Consider the following 27645-nt stretch of genomic DNA (forward strand, 5'->3'; position numbering starts at 1 on the left):
AATGCGTTTATAAATTGTTATTATTCTGGGGTGAGGTTTGTGTTGTGTTTAAGAAATCGCGTCGTTGTTTTTGTTAAATTGTTTTCAAAAATGGATACGCAAGATATCGACCAACGACTGCGAGATTTACAAACCGAATACCAAGATTTTTTGGATGATGAAGTAAGTACCGTGTTCTAAATGCATAAATTCGTTGTTAACACCTGCGGTTTCCGCAGGAAGATCAAGGTAAATACTCTCAGCTAGTTAAAGAAATGATAGCAGATAAGGGCAGTCGGTTGCTCGTCAATATAAATGATCTGAGGCGAAAGAACCCGAAAAGAGCACACTCCCTTCTTAATAACGCCTTTGAGGAGCTGTTAAGTTTTGAGAGGGCTCTGAAAGAATACGTATCCCACGTGAATCCGGAATATGCTAAAGAAAACGAAGAGTTCTTTATCGGTTTCGAAGGCAGTTTCGGTAGCAAGCACGTAACACCCAGAACGTTGACCTGTAGGTTTCTGGGTAACTTAATATGTGTGGAAGGAATTGTCAGCAAGTGTAAGAAGCTTTGTGCTATAGTATAGTTTAGTTAAATTATTTGGTTGTTTTAAGGCTCTCTCGTTTACCCGAAACTCGTACGCAGTGTGCACTATTGCCCAGCGACTAAGAAATTTACAGATAAAAAATATACTGACCTGACATCATTGGAAGCGGTACCCACTTCAGCTGTATACCCAACGAAGGTAGACTTAATTTTTAATTTATCCTATAATGTAACTCTAATTGTTCTAGGATGAGGATGATAACATTTTGGAAACGGAATTTGGCTTGTGTAAGTACAAGAATCACCAGACCATTGCTATTCAGGAAATGCCAGAAAAGGCGCCAGCCGGTCAACTACCAAGGACCGTAAATATTATTTGCGACAACGATCTCGTGGATAAATGCAAACCTGGCGATAGGATTCAGGTTGTCGGAAATTACAGGTGCCTGCCGAACCATCAGGGAAATTTTACAAATGGTGCTTTCAAGTGAGTACATTCAAAATGATGTACTCTTTGTTGCATGAGAAATAAAGTTTGTACTACTCTAAGAATTTAATTATTTAAAGAATATCTCGTTATATATAGCTGGAAAATTTTGTTAACTAGTAAACCATAGGATATAAATTCGTTTTGCATTATTTGTCCTCTCTAAAATTAAAAAAAAACAAATATAGTAAATACGTCGAAAGAAAATGCTAAAAATTATTTTAGAGTTTCAGAAATAGCCACCAGTATATGCAAAATTTCCTGCAAGTAAAAATTAGATAGTCAAAATGAAATCCCGACTTAACAACTTAAAATTAAAGAAAAATGTTCATATCATATAATTATCGTAATATATACCGATATTTCCTCTTTTTTCACCATTTGAATCGAAGTTCCATCCTCCTTCAGGTTAAAATTTTTCCTGACCTTTTTAAGTCCCTTTTGTGATATAATTTACATTTTGATATTAAAATATTAAGGAGTTTATTCTCAAAACATTTCTTAGAAAATCACCAAAAAGGGATTTTTCCCTTCATTGTTTACAGAGTATTTTTAGAAAAATCCTAAAATTTTCCTTATCTTTGGTAGAGAAGCAGATGAAAACTCCGTTTCTACAAAAATTTCTTGCTTTGACTTACAGTCACTCCTATCTTAAAAAAATAAATAGAAACTAAAAGTTCAGATTTTCACGAAATTATATATTTTGACATGGCAATTGTTTCGACAACACCGTGTATTTATCAAATGTTGATATCTGATATCAAAATTTGAGACACACGGTGTTGTCGAAACAATTCAATGTCAAAATATATAATTTATTGAAAATCTGAACTTTTAGTTCTTATTTATGTTGATAAATGGATTTTCATCAAGTAAAAACATCGGTTCAATTCAATTCCTATGTTAAAGCTCAGAAAAATTCAAATCTTTTTTGTTTAATGCGTTTTGCTCTATCTCTGCAAGTAAAGTGGTGGGGTTTTGAATATTTTTTCTAAATAAACGTCCATATCTCCAAAACGAATTAACGCTTTTCACTAAACTTAGAGTTGTTGAAAATTGTTTTTCCAATAGTTATGAGTGATGCAATTGTAGTTGCTTACTTTGCCCCCAGGTGGGGTTTTCCGCTACCATTGCCATTAATTTTCTAAAAAGAATGAATAGATTGATATGATATTTTTTTGTATGTCATTAGATAGTCAAATAAGAGCTACGTTTTGGCAGAATTTATTATGAGAGAATTTTTGGAAACCTAGCAGATATATTTGGCGAGTCTACATTTATAGATTTATCCCTATAACATAAGTAATTCTTTTGATAAAACTTCTGGATTCCTCCTGACAACCCAACAGGATGATTGGCGAAACGTCAGCAAGTTGAACTCATCAAAAACCGACGCAGAAGTTTTGTAAAAAGTGTTACAGTAGCCTGTAGAAGTTTCTTCGAAAAATTAGCAATATCGCGGTTAATCTTAAGCTGAGCTGTAGCACAGCTATAGTTGATGACGGAAATTGTACAATTTGACATTTGACCATCTGTATTTTTGAGGCAGCAGGAAGAATACTTATCGGTCCCAGTTCATTGAAGCTTGGGGCAGCCTTTGTTGAGGAGGGGGTAATGAGACTCATTTTTCAAATTATTGGAACTGAACCAGAGTGTCAAGATCCATTTATAATTTCAAATAGCAAGTTTAGAGCATATCAAACTTTCGGAAAGCAATTTTATAACATTAGTTCAAACAGCATTTTGGAATTTATATTTTAGTTTCGAATTTGTAATGAGATTTCTCACGTATTCTATTCACGTATGAATGAAAAAAGAGACTTCTGTCTATGCACCACCCTAGGTGGTTGATTTCGTCATACCAAGTAAGATGGACGGACACAACGAGGACGGGTCAATACCAATTTTTAAAAAGAAAATAAAAAAAGTTCGGTTATGAATGTTGAAAAAAAAAAGAGTGGTCCAAGGGTAGAACATTGTGGAACACATCCCGTTACAGCTCTCGCATCAGACCTCACAGCAACTCCTTCCTGGCTAATTTGACTTCCTACTGCCTTTCACATAGTAAGCTCTTAAAGTTAGTTAAAAGCAGATACCGGTTTAAACTGTCGAAAGCTTTCAGCTTATATTGAAATAGAAGGACGACAAAATGACTGATCAAAATGAGAGGCATTATCACTATTAATCTTGAGCAGAGCTATAGCACAGCTATAATTGACATTTTACAACCTTTTCAAGTATTATAAGGCAGCAGGAATAATGATTTTTGGTCTCAGGTGGGAGACGGAACAACGAAAGCCATTTTCCAAATTGTAGTAACTGAACCAGGTTTTAAAGATAGGATAGACAATATTTTAAGCTCAAAGTTAAACGCTCCCTTTATGAATGGTCGTTGTTGTTGAAAGGTACCCTTTTTAGGACAATCGTCATAGCCAGCAATATAAGACAACTGAGCAAAGATACCGTCCCGCAAATATCGAGGGAAGATGTGGCTCGTTGTAAGCAACTTGCGAAGTCGCACAAGAATATCTTCAATCTTCTCGCGAAATCTCTGGCGCCTTCCATATATGGCCACGAATATGTCAAGAAAGCAGTTCTGTGTCTCCTGCTAGGCGGTGTAGAAAAAGTGTTACTAAGTGGTACTCGCTTAAGGGGTGATATTAACGTTCTCCTTATCGGCGATCCCAGCGTTGCCAAGTCTCAACTGCTGCGTTACGTGCTCCTTACGGCACCCAGGGCCATTCCCACTACTGGTAGGGGTTCCTCAGGTGTCGGTTTGACAGCTGCGGTGACCACTGATCAAGAAACCGGAGAAAGGAGGTTGGAAGCCGGTGCCATGGTGCTGGCCGACAGAGGAGTGGTGTGTATCGACGAGTTTGATAAGATGAGCGACATCGATAGGACGGCTATACACGAAGTTATGGAGCAAGGCCGTGTCACCATTGCCAAGGCTGGAATCCATGCGAGTTTGAACGCGAGATGTTCGGTTTTAGCCGCTGCCAATCCGGTTTACGGGAAGGTAAGCGCCAGTTAGTTTTTGAAATATGCTTTGGGATACGTTTGGGAGAAGTGAAAAAAATTACCGAGATAAACATTTATTTTCGAAAATACATAAAATAAATAAAATCGTACTTTTAAAACTGTCATTACAAACTCATCTCGTTTTACAATGAAAGTAAGATTACTAGTCAGACAGAATTCAAATAACTTAACCCCAAATAACAATGAAAATTATAAAAAACAAAAAATCAGCAAAAATAAAATTGAGTCAGAATTTCTGGAAAATAAGTTTACATGTCAACATTTGTGATTTCAGTCAGAAGTTTTGGAAAATAAGTAATACTTTCTATGCAAATGCAGAAGTTGTAGAAAAAAAGTAAGAATTTTTGAATAAAATCAGAATATCTGCAAAATAAGTCATAATTTCTAGAAAATGATTTAGAATTTCAGAAAAATGAGTTAGAAGTTTTGCAAAATAAATCAATTTTTGAGCTAACCAACCTTTCTAAAAAGTAACTCAGAATTTTTGAAAAACAAGTCAGGCTTTCTAAAACATAAGTCAGTTACCACATACAGCGTGCTTCATAAAGAATGGGTAATCTTTAAAATTGTTATTATTCAATTATGGCAAATTAATCAGAAATCGACCTAGCTAGAAGAGCATGTTATCTGTGAAAAATTGAATATTCTTCAGATTTTCATCATGTTTCAAGTATAACCCAACAAATAAAAAGAATGATTCGATTTATTTAAAAAAGCCTAAAACTGGCAATTTTAATTATTATACTATAAAAACTTTCTCATCTAATGGGAAAATTCATGATAAAATTTTAATCTTCGAACACACTGTATCTCCGAGACCAGCGACGTTTGTACGATGCACATTGAGCTCAGTTTCCAGATTGTCCATTCTTTAATTTTGAACTAAACAGAAATAATCGGGACATGCACTGAGTTGGGCCAACTTTATTACCAGGTCACTTTAATAGGTATTTTAGTGGAATTGCAAATAATATAAAAAAATCTTCGCCAGAGTTTTGATCAGGGTGGTGAAGGACATAGTCCGTGGCCTGGAAAGAGGAGAACACTTAATGATTTTACAGTGCAACCTCTCAAAGGCTTTCGACTGTGTTTCTCATCAGAATCTCTTGAGCAAGCTTGAATTTTATGGAGTTGGTGGTGTTCCACTCAAAACTTTTGAAGTCCTATTTAACAGGTAGGCAACAGTTTGTGAGAGTAAATAACAATAAGTCTGATTTGGCTTGCTTTGAGTTTGGAGTACCCCAGGGCTCCGTTCTGGGACCCTTCCTTTTTATTATATACATAAATGATATTTGCCAGTACATGATGCCTAACACTGAGATTGTGCTGTTTGCGAACGACACAACGTTTATTAAACAGGAACATCACTATCCTGAGTAAATATTAAAACATATACTTTATCTAATGCCAAAGCATGGTTTTCAGCAAGTAATCTAAAACTTAATGAAGCTAAAACGAAGAATTTATTAGTGTCTAGTAGCAGCAGGTTGACATGTGGCAAGGGATGCAAGATCCTGGGCGTTACCTTGGATGAATTAGTCAGAACACATTGGCGAGCTAAGTAAAAATCTTTCAAATATTCATTTTCTTACTTACTTTAGTTTATTTCAATCGTGTATAAGCTATGCCACCATGCTGTGGGGTAATTCCTCTTATGCCATTAAAATATTGAAAAGGCACTACGGATAATTACAAATTCAAATTTTAACAAACACTGTAAGCCATTGTTTATTAAACATAAAATAATGACGGTTCCATGTATATTTATATTTCAAAGTGTTCTAGAGATACACTCCAAGACCGATAGTTTGCCGAGGGGTCCTGATTCTCATAGGTATGACACCCGGAGTGCGAATAATCTCTTGCTTCCGAGATACAGGTTCCAGAAATCAAAACAAAACTCTCCTTATATAAAACTTTATAACGCATTGCCACAATATTTTAAACGAAAAACATTTTAAATATAAAATTAAAAGTTTTCTTCTAAGTAATATACCGTTGGTGAATTTTTTGAAGAAAACATCGGTAATGACGTGTTGCGAGGCGTTGTTCATTGATTGTATTTTAATGATCATTCTGTGCTATATACATATAAATTTATTTTTTTATTTGTTTTCCTGTTAGGTTTTATTGTGAAGATATATATTGTATATATAGATTTAGTATATTATGACGTTATATACAATTTTATGTTGGCATATATTCAATTTATTTTTTTTTCTTTTGTATGACTTGCTACAAACAATGATATTGTAAAGTAGTCAATAAACCATCTATCTATCTATCTATCTATCTATCTATCTATCTATCTATCTATGAATCGCCCTATATATATGATAAACTAATGTCAAAAATTATTACTTATTTTGTAGAAATGTTGAAGTAATTAAGTAGTTCTGATTTGTTTTCTACTTATTTTTCAGAAATTCTGACTTGTGCATGAAATCCTAAATTGGTTTGCCAGAAATGCTGGCTTATTTTGCCAGAAATTCATAATTATTTTCTTATTTTGCGGAAATTCTGACGTGTTTTGCAGAAATTTTAACTTATTTTCTAAAAATTACGAGTTATTTTACAGAAATTATGACTCATTTTACAGAAATTTTACTTGTTCTGCAGAAATTCTGACTTGTTTTCTAAAAATTATTATTAAATTCATTTATTATTATTTATTATTTTATTTTATGTATTTTCCAGAATTTATTACTTTTTTTGCAGAAATTTTGAATTAAGTAAGAAATTATTACTTGTTTTTAGAAATTCAACTTATTTTGCTGAAATTATGACTTATTTTGCTGAAATTGTGACTTATGTTGCAGAAATTTTTAATTGTTTTGCAAAAATTCTGAATTAAGTAAGAAACTCTTACTTTTTTCTCAGAAATTGTAACTTATTTTTTAGAAATTTCGAAATAAGGTAGAGAAATTCTTTCTTGTTTTCCAGAATTTATGACTTATGTCGCAGAAATTCTAAATTAAGTAAAAAATTCTGGCTCGGTTTCCAGAAATTATGACTTATTCCTCAAGCAACGGGATTCACATCTAAAGGTAAACATTTTCTCACCCAAACAAGACGAAACTATCAATGTTGTTCAATAATAACTTTTTTTAACGAAATTTATGTTTTGAAGTAAGTTAGCAAATAGAGTTTAAATGCTCACATTTTATTGTTTCCTCTATGGGAGAATCGGTTTCCTTTTTTCAGTATGACCAGTACAAAACGCCGATGGAAAATATAGGGTTGCAGGACTCTCTGTTGTCTCGTTTCGATCTACTTTTCGTCATGCTCGACAACATCGATGAAGGAACCGATCTCGAAATATCCGATCACGTTGTCAGAATGCACATGTATAGGTGAATTTTATAATAATATTCTTGTTAGTAATAATTTATTGATATCAATATGCATAAACGTTTACACAAGTCAGCAAACAGTAGTTAATCAAATTAAAAAAGAATAGCATTGAGAACTAACATTTAAATTAAAATTAAACAAAACATTAAAAAGAAATTATTTAAGAAACATTCTTGACAGGCACAGAACATTAAAATAAATCGAAAAATAAAAACAAGGTGCCTCTATTTTATAGCTATTGGAATTTGGTTAGTTATTAGTTATTCTGTTGTGTAAATAACTTGCAGCATTTATTTATTTACTATGTCTATTACAATGTGAAACTCAACAAATTTTTATTTTTACAAAAAAATATTTTTCCTTATCACCACCTTCGTCTCTACTTTTTTCATTGGTAAGGCCGAATCACAGTATATATAAGAATTTAACACAGACAACAGTGAACTCCGGTTATAAAGTACATTGTAGGGCCAGAAAATGAACTCTATCAGCGGATGTACGCTATAAAAAAAAAACAAAAAAAATTATATCTAGGTACGTACATATTTTTATTTTATAAAAAATAGAAAACTAGTAAACTCTATTATAGGTACTAAAAAGCAAACTACCTAAGCTAAAAACTTATCTATCAATATAAACTTTGAAACATACAAGTAAAAATACATATGTACTTTATTCTTTTTGAGTAAAAAAAATCGTCGTCAATATTTTTGTATTTCTCGAACCACTGACCCTGAAGTAAGTCATCGTCTGAATCAAACTCATCTTCCGATTTTATCACACCTGCATGTCAAAAGCAGTTTGAAATAGGGGTTGAAGTAACATCATTCCAATATTGTGCAAGTAATTTTATGGAGTCTAGGCTAGTGATGTTGAAAGGTTCCTTATTTTCAAATGACTGAAGGCATTTTATTATGCCCTGATCCATTGGTTGGACGACTGAGGTGCTATTTGGATGCAAAAAAGCTAATCTGATATTTGCAAGGATTAGATTTTTTGGATGAGCTGTACAATTGTCAACCAGAAGCAATATTTTTCTATTCTGACGTTTTAGTTTTTCATCCCAATCCTTTAAGTAAATATAAAAAATTGCTGAAGCCATCGACGCTCGCTGGTTTAACCTATAAATGACAGGTAGATTTTTCACATTTTTCATGCATCTCGGGTGTTCATATTTGCCAATAACAAGAAGTTTGTATTTTTCGCTTCCTGTCATATTTGTACAAACCCAAACGGTGTACCTCAACTTCGACTGCTTTCCACCCAAACACTTCTCTAAATTTAATGGTATGATCTGGAGTCATCTTGTAAAATAGCCCAGTCTCGTCGCCATTGAAAATATGCTCAGAGCTGTAATTTTGTGCAATACTAGGCCACTTATGCTCTAGCCAGTTCAGCACAGCTTGTTTGTTAACCTCTCCTGCTTCACCAGAAATTTTTCCGACGTTTATGTTGTGACGAACTTTAAAACGTTCAAGCCAACCTGCAGAACAACTAAAATCCTCACCCTATAATCGCCGGGCTAATTCTTCGGCTGGACTACTTATTGCAATATTTGCGGATTTTCGAACCTGAAACCATCAACTGCTCAAATTGACCTCCCTGATATTAAATGTAGTGTTGACATAATTTTCTAACGCATTAAGTAATATAACGGGGCGGACAAGAATTTGTAGTTCTAACTGTTACCAAAAGACAAGAATCATAAACCTAATAGGATTGCCTAATGCGCCAAATCTGTCCAATGCGAAAACTCTCGCTGGCTGTGACGTAGGTGAAGTCCTGTATTGGTGCGTTTACTATGTAAATACATGGAAATAATCCGAAGCTGACCCGAGTTTTGATGGACTTTGAGTATTTTGAGTAGCTAATAGAGCATTTTGTTTGGATAATCACTCGTTATTTTCATTTAATGTCAACATTAAATCGTTTTAGTACTTATTTAATAATTATTGGGAAGTAGCGTAGGGTAGGGTCTCAGGTAGGGTAAAAATAAAACTATAGCAATCAAGTTTGACTTAATGTATTATCTTGAAATACATATATTAATTAAATATTGTTACACATAAATACATAAAACTAGCGAACAAAACGATTTACTTGTAGAACTTTGTGTTTTACGGCATTCTACCATTTTAAATATATAAAAATCAACAAATACTTATGAACTAGAAATCCCTATTTTTGGATATATCAAAAAATATTAAAAACAAAATATATATTAGGCAACTATTTATAGGTGGTAGGTAAATAATAATATGTATTTATATGTACCCTCGTATGTACATAATATAAAAAATACTTATTACTGCATATACTTTTTATTTTACAATTTTACCATACTTTCTAATTTCTTTTCTGCTGGTATCATACTTAGCTTTATAATTTAATATTTGGGGTTCGGAGATGGGTTCTGGAGATGAATTTTTCTCTAGAATTTCGCTTGTCGCATTTGATGTTGTTGCTAAAAGCTCAGACAATACTTGCTGAGCTTCTTTTTTGGCATTTTTGGAATGAAGTCTTTTTGATCTAGGTAATCCTGCTTCTGTTGGTCGCTTCTGGTTAAATAGTAATAGGGTGGGAACAGCAGTTTTTTTTAGAATCTTTTTTAAAGGTAAATCTAAAATTAAAATTTTGTGGTGAATTTAATGTGTTACTCAAGACAAAAAAAACCTAATAACTCATTTTGTAAGTCTCTTTCGTAATAATTTTCAGTAAAATGAACTGAGCACACATATCTTTTATCTGGATTAAGTTTGTCCTCTCTTCTTCATCGAACTATCCCCTCCTTCCGAATAGTTCGGGATACTAGATCTTTCCTTTTGGGAAAGTGATGAAAACTACATTTTCGAGAACTTGCTTTTTCATCAAAATAGTTGTTATTGCACCCATACATGGCACATCTCGTTCCAGGCATACCTAACTATTTTTTGATGTAACTTATCCCACTGAAAAAGATAAAAGAAATGTATGTCTTACTTTTACCTATATTATTATGTGTAATATTTTGAGCTTACCTCCTAACTAATAACACCGCTAATAAGCAGCACGAACACAAAACTTTTAAGTCTTCGTTTAAGGTTAAAAATACTGTTTTTCTCAGTTCTCGCCACTCAAGCACATACAATTTTAAAATATTTGTTAAAGCTTAAAAACATTGTTTTGTCCAAGTTATTTTTACAGAAATACAATTAACACAAACGTAAGCGCACTACTCACTAGAAATTATTTTAATTGTTCAAAGAACACAAAATATGCATTGGCAGAATACACAAAAACCGTTAGAGGACTTCGCTTACGTCACAAGCGGCCATGTGCGATCGATAATTTTGGCGAACGTGTCTTGTGGGATTGGGCAATCCTATTAGGTTTACGATGCTTGGTTTTTGCCAATTTCTTTTGCCTAACAATTTTCGCCGTACCGATGCCACTCTCAATATTTCTGATAATCTGTATCTTTTCTTTTACAATTAAAGACTTGCGCCGATCCGCCATTTTAACCATAAACTCAAAAAGTCGTGCTAGCATAGAACAACAATGTAGAAACTGCCGGCCGAACAAGCACGTTTCAGTGAAAACCTCGCAAGTGATTAATGAAAAATCCCCAATTTTTTCGGGAAACTACCGGTTTTAGCGTACACCCGTATTTTAGAACCAGAACAATAGTGATAATATTGCACTTTATAACCGTAGTAGACGTTATAACCTATGGTACGTAATATTTGAAGAAAAATCAAGAGTATTTTGGCCGGACCAGTAAAGTGTGTACCTAATACCCGGAATATATAAAACGGAGTATATAAATTACGTTTCGTTTAACAGTGGTTTAATTTTTTGTTATGAATTTTGCATACCCACTTGAAGATTTATTTATTTATTCTATTTGTTTCTTTATTCCTTCCGGAAATTGGAAAATGGTCTTAAACATACGATTTTTAGGAATCCTTTGGAACAAGACGGAGAGGTGTTGCCGATGGGCTCGACCGTCGACATATTGAGCACTTACAATCCCGACGAGGACGAAACGAAGCAAGTTCCGATGTACGAAAAGTACGACAGTTTGTTGCACGGCTCAAGTCGAAAGCGTACCGATAAAATATTGAGCGTCGATTTTATGCGAAAGTATATACATTTCGTCAAAATTTTGAAACCGAAGCTGACCGATGAAGCATGCGAAATAATCGCCAACGAGTATTCCAGATTGAGATCCGAGGAGATGCTGGAAAATGACGTTGCACGGGTAAGTTTCGTGTTAAAGTAAACTTTTGGCTTTATAGCAAGGTAGCTGTCGTTTGAAAAAAAAAAGTAAAATTATACTCCATAGGGAGATGTTAATATTTCTTTTTGAGTTGGTATCATATTTTGGAATTCTGAGCGATAGAAAAATGCTAAAAACTTCTTTAGGTAGATATTTTTACATAGCATCCAGTGGTGTAGTGAAAAAATGTTTTATACATTAAGTTGGTTACTGTTCTGGCACGACGGAACACCCTGTATGTATAAAAATACTCTAAATAAAATATATACTAGTATATACTTAGTATCAAATACTTTTTGTGTTTAACTTTTTTTTCCCTCGGTGTCGTACGTATTGAGATAAGGTATAATATATACAGGGTGTTTTCTAATTGAATGTCAATATTTAAGGGGCGGTTTTTGGGTCCATTTTAAACAGAAAACTTCATATGAATATATGTCCTAAACGTCTTTTGAGATACAGTGTGGTAAAGTTTAAAAAAAATAAATACATTGTTTTAATATCTCTAATACCACTTTAGATATTTTAATGCAATTTGGCACACATGCATTATGTATCAAGAGGCATTATTTAGTGTACCACAGTTTTTTTAAAATACACCAGTGGCGGGCGTACGGACTTTCACTCTGTCTGCTTTGGCAGACATTGATGGTACGTCACTGATTTCTCTGAAAATAAAAACTATTCTTACAATCTCCAATTATTTCTAAAGAAATATCATTATTTTTTTAAACTAAATCAGTAGCGTGCCACTGTCTATGAACAAATAATATTTTGGTTAATTAGGTCGCCACTGCACAGGTTAAATGGAGAACTTTTTTTTGTCAAAAATAAAATTTCTATCTAAAACAAAATGTGTCCTTCAGAAAAAAAAATAGAACACTGTTCTTTTTATTTTTACAGTTTTAATGAAAAACATAACATCTTAACAAGATAAATAATAAACGATTCTTATTTAAATTTATTTTATTTATTTAAGTTGGAGATTATTAGAATAATTTTGATTTTAACAGAAATCAGTAGCGTGCCATCAATGACTGTCAAAATGGACAAGTGAAATTCCGCCCGACACTGGTGTGTTTTGAAAAAAATGTGGTACACTAAATAATGCCTCTTGATACATAGTCATACATGGCAAATTTCATTAAAATATCTAAAGTGATACTAGAGGTATATATATAATAATAATTACATTTATTTCAGCAATTAGATAATACATTCAAAAAAATATGTATATCAAATGCGGAATGAATTTGCAAAATTTGTTCGTGCATTTTTTTCAGTCTAATGCAACATAACTTACTAGTTATGGCAAAGTTCATATTAATATTCGAATTGAAAACTTAAATTAAAATTATTAAATTAAATTAAATCACTTTGCTGTTAAATTTATCACCCACTTAATTTTATTCACAGCTAATTTATTATTTCCAGAATGTCATACTCAACACTAAACAACCAGGAGCCAACAAGCTTCTTAATCTTTGTATATTCCCTATTTTGCAAATACACTGGAAGGCCGTTATATATTCTAGGTGCTGCAAACAGAAGGCTCCTCTGCGCTGAACTAAATTTTAGCGTTGGTACTGGCATGGCCTGATTTGATACAAATCTGGTTTTTGCTGAATGGCTGATTGTTTCTTTACGAATTCTGTTAAGGCTTAACAGTCTGATGACTGTTTTAATGTAGATTTTTTTGATGCTTAGTACTTTCGCTTCAGTAAACAATTCTTTAGAAGGATATGGTTTGTTTTCGAATAATATTATTTTCAAAACACGCTACCGACTAATTACTCGCGGTTGAATAGCCTTGATTGATTCTACTAAAGATTTGTGTATAGGTAATAATAATAATAATAATAGATCTTTATTTAAAGTATATGTACATACATTAAATAGCATCTAGATAACGATATTTACAATTTCGTGATCTTGGTATAAAATCCTTCCATAGTGTATGTTAACATTCTAACATTCTAAAATTTCTTTCTTTAAGATTTTAACAGTTCTAATTTTCTGTATCCATTCCAGGAGGTTGAATATTTTTATGCACTGATAATAAGGACCTTTTTCAATTCCTGTGAGTCGATGGTGAGGAAAACTAAAATTCTGTGTGCGTGTTGCATCAACAGTTTGTGATTCATTAGGAGTAAAAAAGGATCTACTTTTTAAAAAGTACACGACGCACTCCTGTATGAACACTTCAGTTACTGTTAAGACATTAAGTTCTTTGAACTTTCCTCTCCTCTATAAGTGTTCTAATTGTACACTTTTGTACTATAAATATTTTTTCAATGTCTCTGCAACTCCCATACAGCAGTATTCCATATCTAATGTGACTTTCATTAGCATCTTTTTAGTATCTATGCCGATGTAGTTTTTTGGAACCTGAAACATATATACCTTGTTATCTAGAAGAAGCAGAACACACGGCTCTGTAAACTTTTATTCTCTTATGTTTTTTATTATGGGTCCTCCTATTATTGAAATTTGTTCATAACTGAAAGACTATGATTCAGACCTCAGTTTCTTTTATATTGCGTTATAGCCCGCATAGACACCTATTGTACAGGGTGTTCCCAATATTCCGTGCTAAATGAGAAATGTGTTAAGTGTCCTAAATTTGCAGATATCAACTTCAAATTTAGCAGAGGAGTAAAAGTCCGTGTCCACAATTAAACGGTAGAAATTGGGCCCAATCAAATTTTACCAAGTATTTTTTTAAAATGTTTGAATTTTTTTTTTTGGTAATTTTAGCTTCGAGAAAAATATGTTTTTCTCCATAATTGTTCATCCGATTGGCAAAATTCTTCAACCCGCAGACGCAGAAGATCCAGTGCAACAACATTTATTTCGGGCATTGTTTCGATTATATACAGGGTTTTCAAATTATAGGCGAAAATCTAAAAAAACTTAGAAAATTGTTCTTTTACAGAGTAAATTATTAGCCGCAAATCAAAAATCGTAAAAAATATGGCTAATTGGTTCAAACGGTGTCATAGGCCACATCAAGAGCTACAATTTTTGTATTTGCGGTTTTCATCTATCACATACCCTGCTCGGGATATTTGAAAAAATCCATATTGAAATCGTTATTTCGGGGGCTGTCAACACGCGATGACATCATTGTTATTACGGCGCGCAGGATGGTTTCAGAAAAAAACGTATTTTCTCCAAAACCATTTACTATATTTCTTGAATCAGGAAACGTGGAAGATCCAGGGCTATAACCTCTACTCGAACATTGTTTGCATCATATACAGGATGTGTCGTTTATGGGTAAAATTCTAAGAGATCCTAAAAATTTCCGTTTTTGTTGTAAATTATTATTATAACCGTTAAAGATGGAACAATTTTATTTGAACAGAATCGTAAACTGTGTCGGGAAAGAGTTTCAGGTTTCGCCAATTATACAGGGCGCGACAACGCTATTATTTGTGCAAATTTTAATAGTTACCGATGTGTGCTGTAACTTTGAAGTTGGACGAGATGTAAAGGACATTTTATACAGGCTGCATGCACAATTAAATTACATCGATTTTGCGAAAGTTCCATAGTGGTCCGCAGCTCCTTACTTTTATAATAAAAAGCTGCTTCGCGCTATGCGCTATGAACTTGCCGCACCCAGTGACGATTTTTCGAAAACAATCTTGTTTAATTTACCCACAACATAACTAACGTGGAATTCCCAAGTTAACATATTGTCCAAGAACATCCCCAAGAATTTGATCTTATTGCTTAGATCTATTTCACAGCCATTGGTCTTTATCGTTTTTGGTTCAGCTACTTTGCTCTTGTTCGTCTTGAATAGTACTACATTTGTTTTGTTATTATTAACAACCAATTTGTTTTTATTAAACCAATGTTCAACTGTCCTCATTATCATTATTCACTAATAGCAAACTTGTATCGTCAGCATAGTTCGTTATTTTACAATTTTCTTCTGTTGTAAGTAATTCTGTTATATTATTTATGTAAAGTAGAAATAAAATAGAATAAATTCCCAATGAGACAGAAGCAGGGCTAGATACAATTCTATCCAAGCCAGTACATATGGCTACTTGTTGCATTCTACTTCTTAGATATGATTTGATCCACTTTAGCGTCACCGCACGGATACCATGTTGATACAGTTTCTTGAATAAAATATCGTAGTCTAGAGTCGAGGGTATCATGTGCTTTTGTCAAGTCAAAAAAGAAGCCTAAGGAAAGGTTTCCCCTCTGCCGCTCACGTAGAACACAAGTTACAAAATTAAAAAAAATGTGGATTTTCCCCGTAGACACCCATGCTGACATTCATTGAATAAATTATTTTGATTCATGAATTCGATATTAGCACATATGTTTATAAGAAGTTTTCTTTTTAAAATGGACCCAAAAATCGCCCCTTAAATATTGATATTCAATTGGAAAACACCCTGTATGGAAATATAAAGGCATATGAATATATAGGAGCATCTTAAATGAATCACCGTGTACATATTTAGAAACGTAGCGCTATGTAACTACAATAAATTCTTTTTTTTTTTGTTAAAGAAATGCTTCTTTTCCCAAATTTAATATAATACGTGCGTTTGGCAGACCCAGTCGGTAACGGCTCGCGCATTGGAAACGATGATACGTCTTTCGACTGCGCACGCGAAGGCCAGAATGTCCCGAACCGTAACGGCAGAGGACGCCCGCTCCGCAATCGAACTGATTCAGTACGCGTACTTTAAAAAAGTGTTGGAAAAAGAAAAGAAGAGGCGGAGAGCGGGCGACGAAGGTACCGACACCGACGACGATGACGACGACGACGACGACGGCAATCAACGACGACCAAAGAGGACCAGACACGTAAGCATTTTTTAGCAAAGCAGAATTCGGAGGAGTACTGGGTTATTCATTATATTTTGACACCCAATTTTGAATAATAGAAAAAAAATGTAAATGCAAAAGTTTGAAGATTTTTGTGCTAGATCGGTGGGCAGTTAGGTATTTTACAGACGGGAGTAGAAAAAAATAATTATCATTCGATTTCTGGACAATAGCCATATTATTTAAAAATGGTCAAGTCTGCCTTGGTAGCAACCATATTATCTATGTTTGCAATTATTTTTTCTACTCCGGCCTGTAAAATACCTAATTACCCACCGATCTAGCGTGCGGGAAGCGTCACTTTACCACGTCAGTTTCGTTTCCCATGAATCCGAGCGACTTCGGACATTTCCGGGATTTTACGCTTTGAATTTTGACGTTTGTCGATTCTGATGGTCATATTCGTGTTGTTTTGCGAAAATGTACCCAAAAACTAACGGTCGTAGAAAAAGTATAGTAGGCAACACGTTCAGTAAACTTTTTAACTCACCCTATTCAAAACTCGTTCCGCTCGTGTCAAATAAACTCGTGAGTCAAATGCCGTTTACCGCACTTGTTGCGTAATACACTATTAACAATTAAGTTAACGTTTGACAACTAATCAAAACTAAAGATATGCAGCGTAAGTTAAATAACTTTAGATATTTCAAGTCGGTTATACTGTGGAAGAAAAACGCCAGATAATAAAATTCTATTATTAAAACGGACATAATGTTGCAAGGGTTAAAAGAGAATATCGAGAAATATTACCGAGTAGATGAGTTCCTTCAATAAATACAATCAAAAATTTAATTCAAAAATTTGAAGACCGAAATAGTGTCACACGGAAGACCAGGACAATAGAAAGAAATTTTCATGAAGACCTCAACATATTACTTCACATTCAATAAATTATTATATTTTTACGACACTTGTCACCACGACTTTCAGTTCTACTTTCTTAATTTTTAACTTTTGTATTTACACCTGTTTTTTATCTTTTTAAAATTTACTCTGGAGGTGGGTGTCAAAATATAATGAATAACCCTACACAGAGTTTGGTTACCTGCCCCCCTTCTAACTTTTTTATTTTAATGAAAAAAAAGTTTCATTCAAAAGTTATGGGGTTCAACGTGTAGATATAATATTTCATACTTATTTATATACGAGGTGCGCCAGTGTACCATATGAAAATTATTATTTTTTTAATTGGAAGCTCAGTCTTACAAAGATATTGTGATTTGGTATTTTTCACATTTTTGAAGAAGACTAAACTCAGGAAAACAATGTTTTTTGTTTCTATCGCCCAACATTTTTGAATTATTTTTTTTTAAAATAGGAACATTAGGTAATATACAAAAAATTTAAATTGCTACGCCAGTGCATAAATTAACAGAATATTACCGGGGAATCCTCGAAAGTAAAATATAGTTTCTGGGATTCTCAAATTATTAGTCGAAACATTGCCACGTCATGGAGGGCATGTCTTAAAAAAAGCCCCTTTAATAAAACATAACAAAGAGAACATTCCACAATAAAGTTGGCGAAGTCTAGCTCGACGTAACCATTGACACAATGTGATAGAATATTCAGAATTTGACAATAAAATAACTAACAAATATATAATGCCCTTAAGTCCAACTAAATTCACATAATGACCATATTAAACCATTAAATCAATGTAGAAGTAGATGAACAAGTAATAATATCCAGCGGAAGTGAATTGTAAGTTTTAATAGCGTTATATGTGAAAGAGCTCTTAATGTAGCCGCACTATGCTTGAGAACATACAACTGGTTACAGTGATGAGTCTTCCTATTATGTATATCACTACCTCTTACCAGTCTGTCATAGAGATACAAGGGCTTATTGTACCTAGTAATATTATACACTAACATAAATAGATGTACAACATACCTTTCGAAACAGATTTAACCAGTGAGAATCCTTGAGTGCCTGGGTTATATGATCAAATTTACGCAGGCATTTTTCGATTTTTGTAAGCTGCATTGGTCTTTCCGTCTTAGAATCAGTCCGTGTACGACGTGCGCATATCCCAATAGAGAAAGTCACACGATGTAAGTCTAATCCCAGTAAATAAGTGGTATACACGTATACACAAGCAGCTTACTATCAAGAAACACTCCTAAGTTTTTACATTTGTTGACTCTTTTTTATTGGTAAAAAGAACAACTTGAATCATGGAATCATTTAATATCAGACCATCGGCTGTGGAGACCCTACAAATGACTTCAAGATCCTCATTTTATTTATTTATTTCAACGACTGAGCCAGTTTACAAAGAAAAAGTAACAATATAAATATAATATAAATAGCACCAGGACTAAACAACGTCTTAGATAACAAGCTTTTTAAATAACCATATAAAAACGCAAAAACAGTAAGAAACAGTAAATAAACAGTATCACACTAGTTACAACTACAATCAACCACCTGTTTTAATTTTGTCTTAAATAGTCGAAGACCGCCAGCAAAGGGATCAAGAGAGCAACTGTTGAATAACCTCAAGGTTGGAGTTAAAGGAGAAAAATAGCCATAGTTGCCGTGATGAAATGGAATACAAAACATTGGGAGCTCTGACATCTTTGATAGATGTTAAAATCAATGGACTGGAGGAGACCCGGAGAAACCATTCAAAATTTTATAACACGTCAAGATATTGGAGTAGGTGCTTCTATTTTCCAGACCATCTATCCCAAAAGGCTCACATACCAGAACATAATTAATGTGAAAGTTATTGTAGATATTTATACCCGCTCTATATGCTAGGGACCTCAGAAATGCTCTCTGAACTGTCTCCGATCTATCAATGTGACATCTGTAATGTGGAGACCACGCTACTGATGCATACTCCAGAGTAGATCTAACTAAGGAGCAAGGAGGTTTTAAAACAGTCGGATGAGAGAAGTGTACTATAATGGGTAATAAATGTGTGTGAGGCGGGGACCTCTCGAAGCCTGGGCGAGAGACCGGGCCGCGGGGGCTGGAGAGTGGCTCCGGGAATGAGGCAGGCGAGGCTTATGATGGATGGGCCCGCCCTTCCTCGGACCAGGGAGCTGCTTAGACTGACCAGAAGGGAGTGTAGAGCACTAACAGGGGCCTACACAGGACATTGCAGGCTTAGGAGGCATCTCTGCTTGCTAGGCATTGGAGATGACCCGGAGTGTAGGTGGTGCATGGAAGGGGAGGAGACCCCGTATCATCTGCTCACCGAGTGCCCTGCCTTGACATGGGCAAGATTGGGAGTCTTCGGAACGGCCCTGATCGATCCGGACTCAGTGCACGGTATTGGGCTAAAGGAGTTGCTGACCTTCTACAGGAGGGGCGGTATTCTGGACGCCCTCTAGAGCGGACTGGGGGCACAACGGGCCCATCTGGTGGCTTAAGTGTTTGGACGCCCGCGAGGGCGCCCCCCTTTAATACCAAAACCAATACCAATGGGTAATAAAACCCAGACCTCTCAGGCCCTTGTTAACAATATCCTCCAGCTGATCCAAAAAGGCCAGTTTACTATCAAAGATGACTCCAAGGTGACACACTCTATTGTTGTATTGTTAATAATATATCTATTTTGAAGGGTGTTAGTTAAGCGAGAAAAAGTGATAATAAGACACTTTCCAACATCTAGATCCAGACCATTTTCTCTGCACCACGAACTGACATTATTACGGTCGCTCTGAAGAAGCTGAGCGTCCATAAATGATTCAATTGTTTTATAAAATTTAAAATCATCTGTAAAGGCAAAATGATCAGAATAAAGAACCACATCACTCAGATCTCTTATAAACAAATTAAAGAAAAGTGGACCTATTTGTGAACCCTGAGTCGCACCCGAGTGCACCACAATTTCGCTGGAAATATAATTGTTGATTCGGACCTACTGTGTACGCCCTGTTAAAAAGCTGTGACAAAATTCAACCAGATGCTCATGACTGAATCTGTCAAACGCCTTCGAAAAGTCCGTGTAGACACTCTCCACTTGTTTAGACTTCTCAAAAGCACCCAACAGATCCAGCTGATAAGTCAGCAGGTTAGTCACAGTGGACCTACCCCGAGAAAACCCGTGCTAGTTGTCACACATAATTTTTTTACAATACCAGGAAAAATGCTGACAGAATAGTTTATCAAAAAGTTTGGGAATGAGATTGTATGCATATACCTCTATAGTTCCTAATTGGCGTTAAATAACTTAATTTCCAGTAATGTATATTATCAGCATACTGATGAGAATAACATTTATTTAGGTGCCTAGAATAATCAGACGTGTAAATCGAGAACAATAAATGCTGCCTTGAAGAACTCCCCTTAAAAATGCTAGAAAGTCAAACACCGCTGATTCCAACGTAATCCTCTGCCCGCGATCTCCCAAGTAACTTTTCATAAAAGCAATAGCAGTGTCGTTCAAACCGAAGAACTTTAACTCAAAGAAGATTATGATTTGAGACATCAAAGGCTTTGCTATAATCCAACAAAATCAAACAAGACCTAAAAAGGTCATTAGTGACATCAAGGCTTGCTGTTTTCGTACTGTGCCAGAGCCTAGATTTAGATTGGGAGGCAGGCAAAATATTCCAACCAGCAACATGATTATTAAGTTCATCATATATAATAAATCCTCTCCAATATTTTAAACATTACACAGGTCGAAAATGTGAGATTTCAGGAATGGGTATTATATTAGCCCCATTCCATGAGGAAAATTTGCTGGTAATAATACATTGGTTAATAATAAACGTCACCAAGTTTCCGAAATCACATCTTTATTAGCCTGCTCTTCACCAGCACGAAGCGGAATATTTTCTGATTGAACGCGAACGGATCAGAAACATCGGCTGGATTGAAGCAAGGCCTCGCATTAATATTCAAATAGTTCAGTGTCTTCCACAAGCCTTTGGGATCTGAGCGAAATTTATAACTTAGATAGCTTTTTTTTTCATTTAGAGCCATAGTAAAAAGTTTTTGCTGTCTCAGTCTATAATCTTTTATACTTAACAAGGCATCAGTCGTTTCATAAGTCTCAAGTTAGCAGTAAACCAAGGTGCTGGAGCTTTGGTTATCTTTGATGTTTTCTGGGGAGCATGAATAATGAGTAAATTATCTAGATTTTCGTTAAATAAATATAAACATCTCATCAACATAGTCGTGATAAGTTCGATGTGACGTATGAGGCTTGCTCCTAACCAGCCAATGGTCAGAGATGTCACTCATATCAAAGTTTGGAACGTAGTAGTTAATCAAGAGGGCTATGTTACTAATTGATAGATAGATATTTATATCGCTTTCTGATACTACATATAACACATATATGGGTATATTAAGCACGTCCCATCACATTAAAATATAGTGTTTAAACAATACATGTAAAAAATACATTTTAAAAAAATCATCTACTGAGTAGAGACGCCTGTCAGTTAAAAAGATCTTAATTCTTTTCTTAATTACAGGTAAACTATCAGTTTCTTCGAAACATTTATAGAAGTTTAAAGCTCTGTTATATACTTTCAAGCCAAAATACCTTGGGTTTTGTTGCCCGATATGCAGTGTAGAGAATGGAACGTCCAAGTAATTTCTTTGCCGTGTGTCATGTTCGTGCAAGTCGCATCTCCTATTCCAATCTTATCATGTTACTTTTGACGTAAATCAAAACGAAATAAATATATAATGACTGTCATGATCTAAAGTTCCCTATTTTACACTATTTACACGCATCATGTAACGAATAGCACGTTTTTTTGCTAAGATGACCCGGTGTGCGCCAGTGGCTAGAGCCCAATATATTATACCGTAACCTATCACTGATTGGAACAGCCCATAGTACACCAGCTTTAAAACGTCAATGGATACCGTATCTCTAATATTTTGGATTAAGTATGAGCAAGACCTTATGTTATGTACTTAATTGTAGTCCTTTATCGCGACACCATTCATTCACCCTCGTGACCCTTGGTTCTGTGACTTCTTTTAGATTAGCTTTGCTTTTATCTGTAACTAAAGTGCTTGTGTCATCTGCATTCAGTACAAATAAATAATGCATCTGTAGTATCCTGAGGAAGAACGTCAATAAAACAAATACAGAGGAGCGGTGATAGGCAGGATCCTTGCGGGGTACCTCTGCCTACATATTGAAGGCTCGATTTTGAACCGTCGATCACAACCTGCTGTACTCTCTCGGAGAGGTAACATTTAACCCATAAGTTTGCTGGACCTCTAACGTCCATATTTTCCAGTTTGCCACTTGACATCGAAGAGCTACCGGGTGGTAGTTCTCTCTATGTTGGTTTTATTGCCTTTATTTTTAAAAATAGGTACGATTTTTGAGTTTTTTAGGGCCTGTGGATACGTCCCTGGAGGAAGCTCAAATTGACTAAATATGACAGAATAGGAGCTATAATATCTTTAATAGAAATTAACAAACTTGTTTTATCTGTACTGTTGTAGTAGGGCAGAGAAACATCGAGCTTGAGTGTATTTGGATATCGGGCGTTAGATTTTGAGGCTGCTTGCTATTGTTAGCAAGATCAGCAAAATATTTTTTTAAAAATTTCACATATTTTGTATCCGTCTTGAAGTGTTTCACCACCAACGGTTATGTTAGTTATAGAAGAGGATTTACTTTTATGGTTGCTGATCGAGGTTGTATTTGTCCAAACAACATCCAAGACCCTTATAACTATTACTAGCTGTATTAATAATAATAAAATCAACATTAAAGTCTGCCCCAAAACACAAACAATCAAACTACGGCATCAAAATGGCCAGAGCATCCTCAACGTCATCCAAGCGGGCAATCAAATTAGCGCATGGAGGCGATAGAGAGTGCTCAAACAAATACTTCTGCCGTTCACCTTACTTACCACCAATCCAAAGCCGCTCCAATTCGTTATTACTCTGCTATTATTCTAAACTTGAATAAATCCCTAACACAAAATGCAATACCTCTCCCCTGCTACCACGGTCCTTTCTATGTAGGTAGTCGCATGGTAATCAATAGTATTTGTATTTAGTTACGTTTCATCCATTAAAAAATCGCAAATGCCATAAAGTCCGAACACAATGGCCGAATATAGGAAAAATATATAAGAAAAAATAAAATAAATAGGTAAGCCAAAACTTCGTTTTTTACAAGAGTAAATCGGTACTATTAAATAATAGAAAATGATAGAGGAAAGACACTCGCCTAGTTACTATTATAATCCGTCATAATATAATTTTACAATTTCGACAAGGAGAAAAAAAAAGTGCTATCCTCTGCTATAAATAAAAAAATGATCAATTTCTCTACGTTTATCGTGTGCTTCGTTTGTTGTAGGCAGTCGTTTCGTGAGATTAGTGAGTACTGTGCTAATAAGTTTCTTTTCAAAATACCAACACTTAATAATTGGTAATTTGTACTACTACGCTTATTTTAAAGTAAAAAAAGGTGATCAATCTTTGTAAGGTATGTGAAGAAGGTTTAAGACATTGGAATTCCTTTTGGAATACCTATGATATGGGGAGCGCCAACAAATCACTATGATATAATGCTAAAAATTAGAAAAGCATTGTTTATCCGAATCTAAAGTCTGCAATTAGGCCAGTGTCACATGGGCCAGATGTGCTAGTACCTGAGAATTTAGAAGAAGATACCAGCAGTTTTTCTGAATCTGAAATAGATGAAGATACTCTTAGTGATGTTGGTGATATATGGAGAGCGAGAGACGGAATTTATAGGCTCTTTTGAACAATATCCTAGAGAAGCCTTAAAGCTGTTCTTTTGCACAACAGGAATGTTGGAATTACTGCTTCAGAAAATCAAGTACAGGGACTATAATTAGATGATTTGTGATGGCTTAAAAATTGTGGGACTACTACTAGATCAGCAGTGAATATATGTGAAGTTCTACTGTTTCTTGTGTGAGTGAGATAGTAGAAACAGACAGCAACATTGATGAAGTGGTGAAGGTTTAATTTAACTGCCGGATCAAAAAATATTCTTCACGCTACTGTTATTGATCCTCAAAAAATTCTCTTACCACAGTTGCATATTAAATTTGGGCTGATGAAGCGGTACGTTAAAGCTTTAAATAAAGATGGAGCATGTTTTAAATACTTATATGGAAATAATCCCACTCTCTCAGATGAAAAATTAAAGGAAGATATTTGTGCAGGTCCTCAAATAAGGCGATTAATGGAAGATCAAGACTTTGTGAATACCTTGATAGAATCTGAAATGGTTGCATGGGTTTCATTCACTGAGGCTATAAAAGGTTTTCTAGGAAATTACAGTTACAAAGACATTGTAGAAAACATGTTAGAGAAATTAAACACAAAAATACATTTTTTACACTCGCATCTGGACTACCTAGTGTCGTGAGTGAGGAGCAAGGTCGGAACCTTGGAACCTTGAGCAAGGTCAAAGGTTCCACTAAGATATAAAAGAAATGGAATGCAGATGTCAAGGTAGCTGGACCATTGTAATGATGGAAGGTTACTGCTGGTCATTAAAAAGGAATTAAGGAAGTTTTTTGGCCAAGAGGAAGAGATAAATGGACTTAACCATTATTTGAGAGTTTGTTATTTAATAATAATTGTACTAATAAAAATAATGTTTAAAACAACCGAGACCTTCACTTATTAATTCTTTTAATGTTGATAAACAACCTTACGTGTTAGAGGATGCTTGTCAGATTTAAATGTAGGAGGCCCAAATTACACAACATCAAATGCCAGATCCAAATTAAATTTCAAAAGTTTAAAAATTGTTATTGTTATTTCATTAAAAGAAAGGTTCAAAAATACTTAACATGTCTTTCATCTTATTATAACAGTTGCGGCATACCTTGAATATTTATTGGCGTTCAAAATTCGATAAAAAAATATTTTCGCTTCACGAAAAATTCGAAATGTTGTTGTATATAAAAACTTACAAAAAATGCAACGTTTAAGCGATCGGATGCTGGCGATGATACGGAAGAAGAAATTGCCACCTCCCAGAGTTCAACGAGATCTTCACGAAGCACGAGGCAGACAAATGTTACCGCTACGGAAGAATCGGAAATGCCGCACACTGGTGACACAAACGGCCATGTTGAGATGGAGGTGGACGGTGATTCTTTGCAGGAGATTTCCCAAGAGAGGTACAGTGCGATTTATCACTCTTCATCCATCGATATTTATTTATTTTATTTATATATAATGTTTGAATCATTCTTGGGTTTAAGTTGTTGGATAATATCGGAATTCTTTAAATATTTGAATCTTTATCAAGACTCTAATATAAATTAAATATTGTATAAATACCATATAAAATTTTGAATTCCCAGACCAACAGCAGTACACATACTTCCATCCATGAAGCATACATAAACACCTACATATTTATTTATACTTTATATAAAAATATTTACATACCATAGTGTTATTTCTAAAGTATACTGTAATGGCTCAATAAGTCTATACTGATATATACATTAGAATAAACATTAAAATTAACAGCAATTTATATAAATATTTTTATATTAATTTATAAATAAATATATACTTATTTATATATTGCAATATTCATAAAAAAATACAATGTATGTAAAGATTTTTACGTTATATATATTAATGTATATATTTATTTATGCATTACAATTTATATTAAAAATGATGCAAAGATGTATAAATATTTTTATATAAAATATCTAATTTATATAATATTTCAGATTATTTATAAAGATCCATTTCGTGATCGAAACGTTATTGGACAATTGAAGCCCAAGAATAACTCAAGCATTATATATGTAGATATTTGCTTATTTAATTATTGCCACTTAAAGGAGATATCTTATGATAAGAGCATTTTTATTAAATAAATTTATATCTCTTACACTCCCGAAACATACTATCCAGAGGTAGACAATTAAATATATAATCGAAACTAGGTTTTCTTGTGTATCTATGACACAACTTTCAAAATATGGAATCAAATTCATTCGATCAATTAAATGGTTGTGCCTGCACTTAACTTTATTTTTAATCTAATGTATAAATAAAACACACCGCATAGCCCTTCTGGGACTTAATTTGTTCCACATTACATTACAGATGTCCTAACGAAGATATTTCAAAAATTTTTTTGGCCTTTTCAATCATATCACAATTAACTTCTTAACAAGTTAAAAATCAAAATGTTAAGGCGACATTGGAGTGTGCCTTGATTAAGGTGGCTCAAAGGTGGACCTAAACCTTATTGTCCCACAATTTTTTTAATTGCAGACTTGAATTGTTCAAAAAGAGTTTATGCCAAGTGTTCCTGAAAATCCCCGAACAGGAGTTGAGTTTAACAACTGTCGAAGAAATGTTAAACAGGAATAACGGAACTCCTTTTTCACGAGCGGAGATTAACTCGGCGATCGCAAAAATGTCGGAAGAAAACCAGGTTATGCTGGCAGATGGGATACTTTACCTTATTTAATGTTTTGTTCTACCAGTTCACGTTCCGTTTTTAATAAACAAAGTACTATTCGAGGAGAAGCCTTATTTTCCGTTTCAAGTAACAAAAATTCCCTTAGTAACGTAGGCACGTTTCAACAAAAGCAGGTGTAGAAAAATATACATTTCTAGTATTTAGTTTTCCTTGTTATCCAGTAATTTAAGAGCGTCTTTGTGAAATGGAAATCTCACCGAAATTTTCGACAAAAAACCGGGTCATCATTTCGGATTTTTGGTCATTCCCAACACATAGAATTGACAAGGAAAGTTAACTTCATCTTCTTTGCAATTTACAAAATGTGGGGCAAAATTATGAGGGACACTCCTCCATTGCCAAATCCCTACAAAGTCAAAAATCGACGCACCGGGCTGCTATCAGAAACAATTAAACTCTGGCTACAACTTGAACGGGGCTGATCCAGCGTAAGTAACGAAAACGGGGAAATTGTACGTACACAAATTCCATCAAACAAGCACTAGCGAGAACTATCACAACTTGAACCAGACTGATAACAAAGATTTTTAACCGATGAGTACGAATTCTGTAAGGTGCGGGCTAGGTACTATCTGCCATGCGCAATGCCGCCCATAGAATAGTATTTTATCTTAATTTTCGGTACCTTATTGGCGGATTTTCATAGCTGATTGTACATTCTCCAAATTTAT

The 27645-nt window shown here is 34.4% G+C and overlaps 1 protein-coding gene across 1 annotated transcript; it reads left to right on the forward strand.

Moving 5' to 3' along the window:
* Positions 1 to 27012, forward strand: LOC132703697 (zygotic DNA replication licensing factor mcm3). The gene is made up of 10 exons (XM_060673112.1): positions 1 to 162; positions 219 to 540; positions 595 to 725; positions 775 to 1013; positions 3432 to 4032; positions 7260 to 7408; positions 11349 to 11649; positions 16249 to 16503; positions 25450 to 25640; positions 26764 to 27012. Exons 1-10 carry the CDS (start codon positions 91 to 93, stop codon positions 26960 to 26962), a joined length of 2460 nt encoding a protein of 819 aa, XP_060529095.1. The 5' UTR covers positions 1 to 90; the 3' UTR covers positions 26963 to 27012.
* Positions 27013 to 27645: the final 633 nt, after the last annotated feature.

The sequence above is a fragment of the Cylas formicarius genome, unplaced genomic scaffold (assembly GCF_029955315.1).
Source record: "Cylas formicarius isolate icCylForm1 unplaced genomic scaffold, icCylForm1.1 PGA_scaffold_10__41_contigs__length_53128322, whole genome shotgun sequence".
Lineage (NCBI taxonomy): Eukaryota > Metazoa > Arthropoda > Insecta > Coleoptera > Brentidae > Cylas > Cylas formicarius.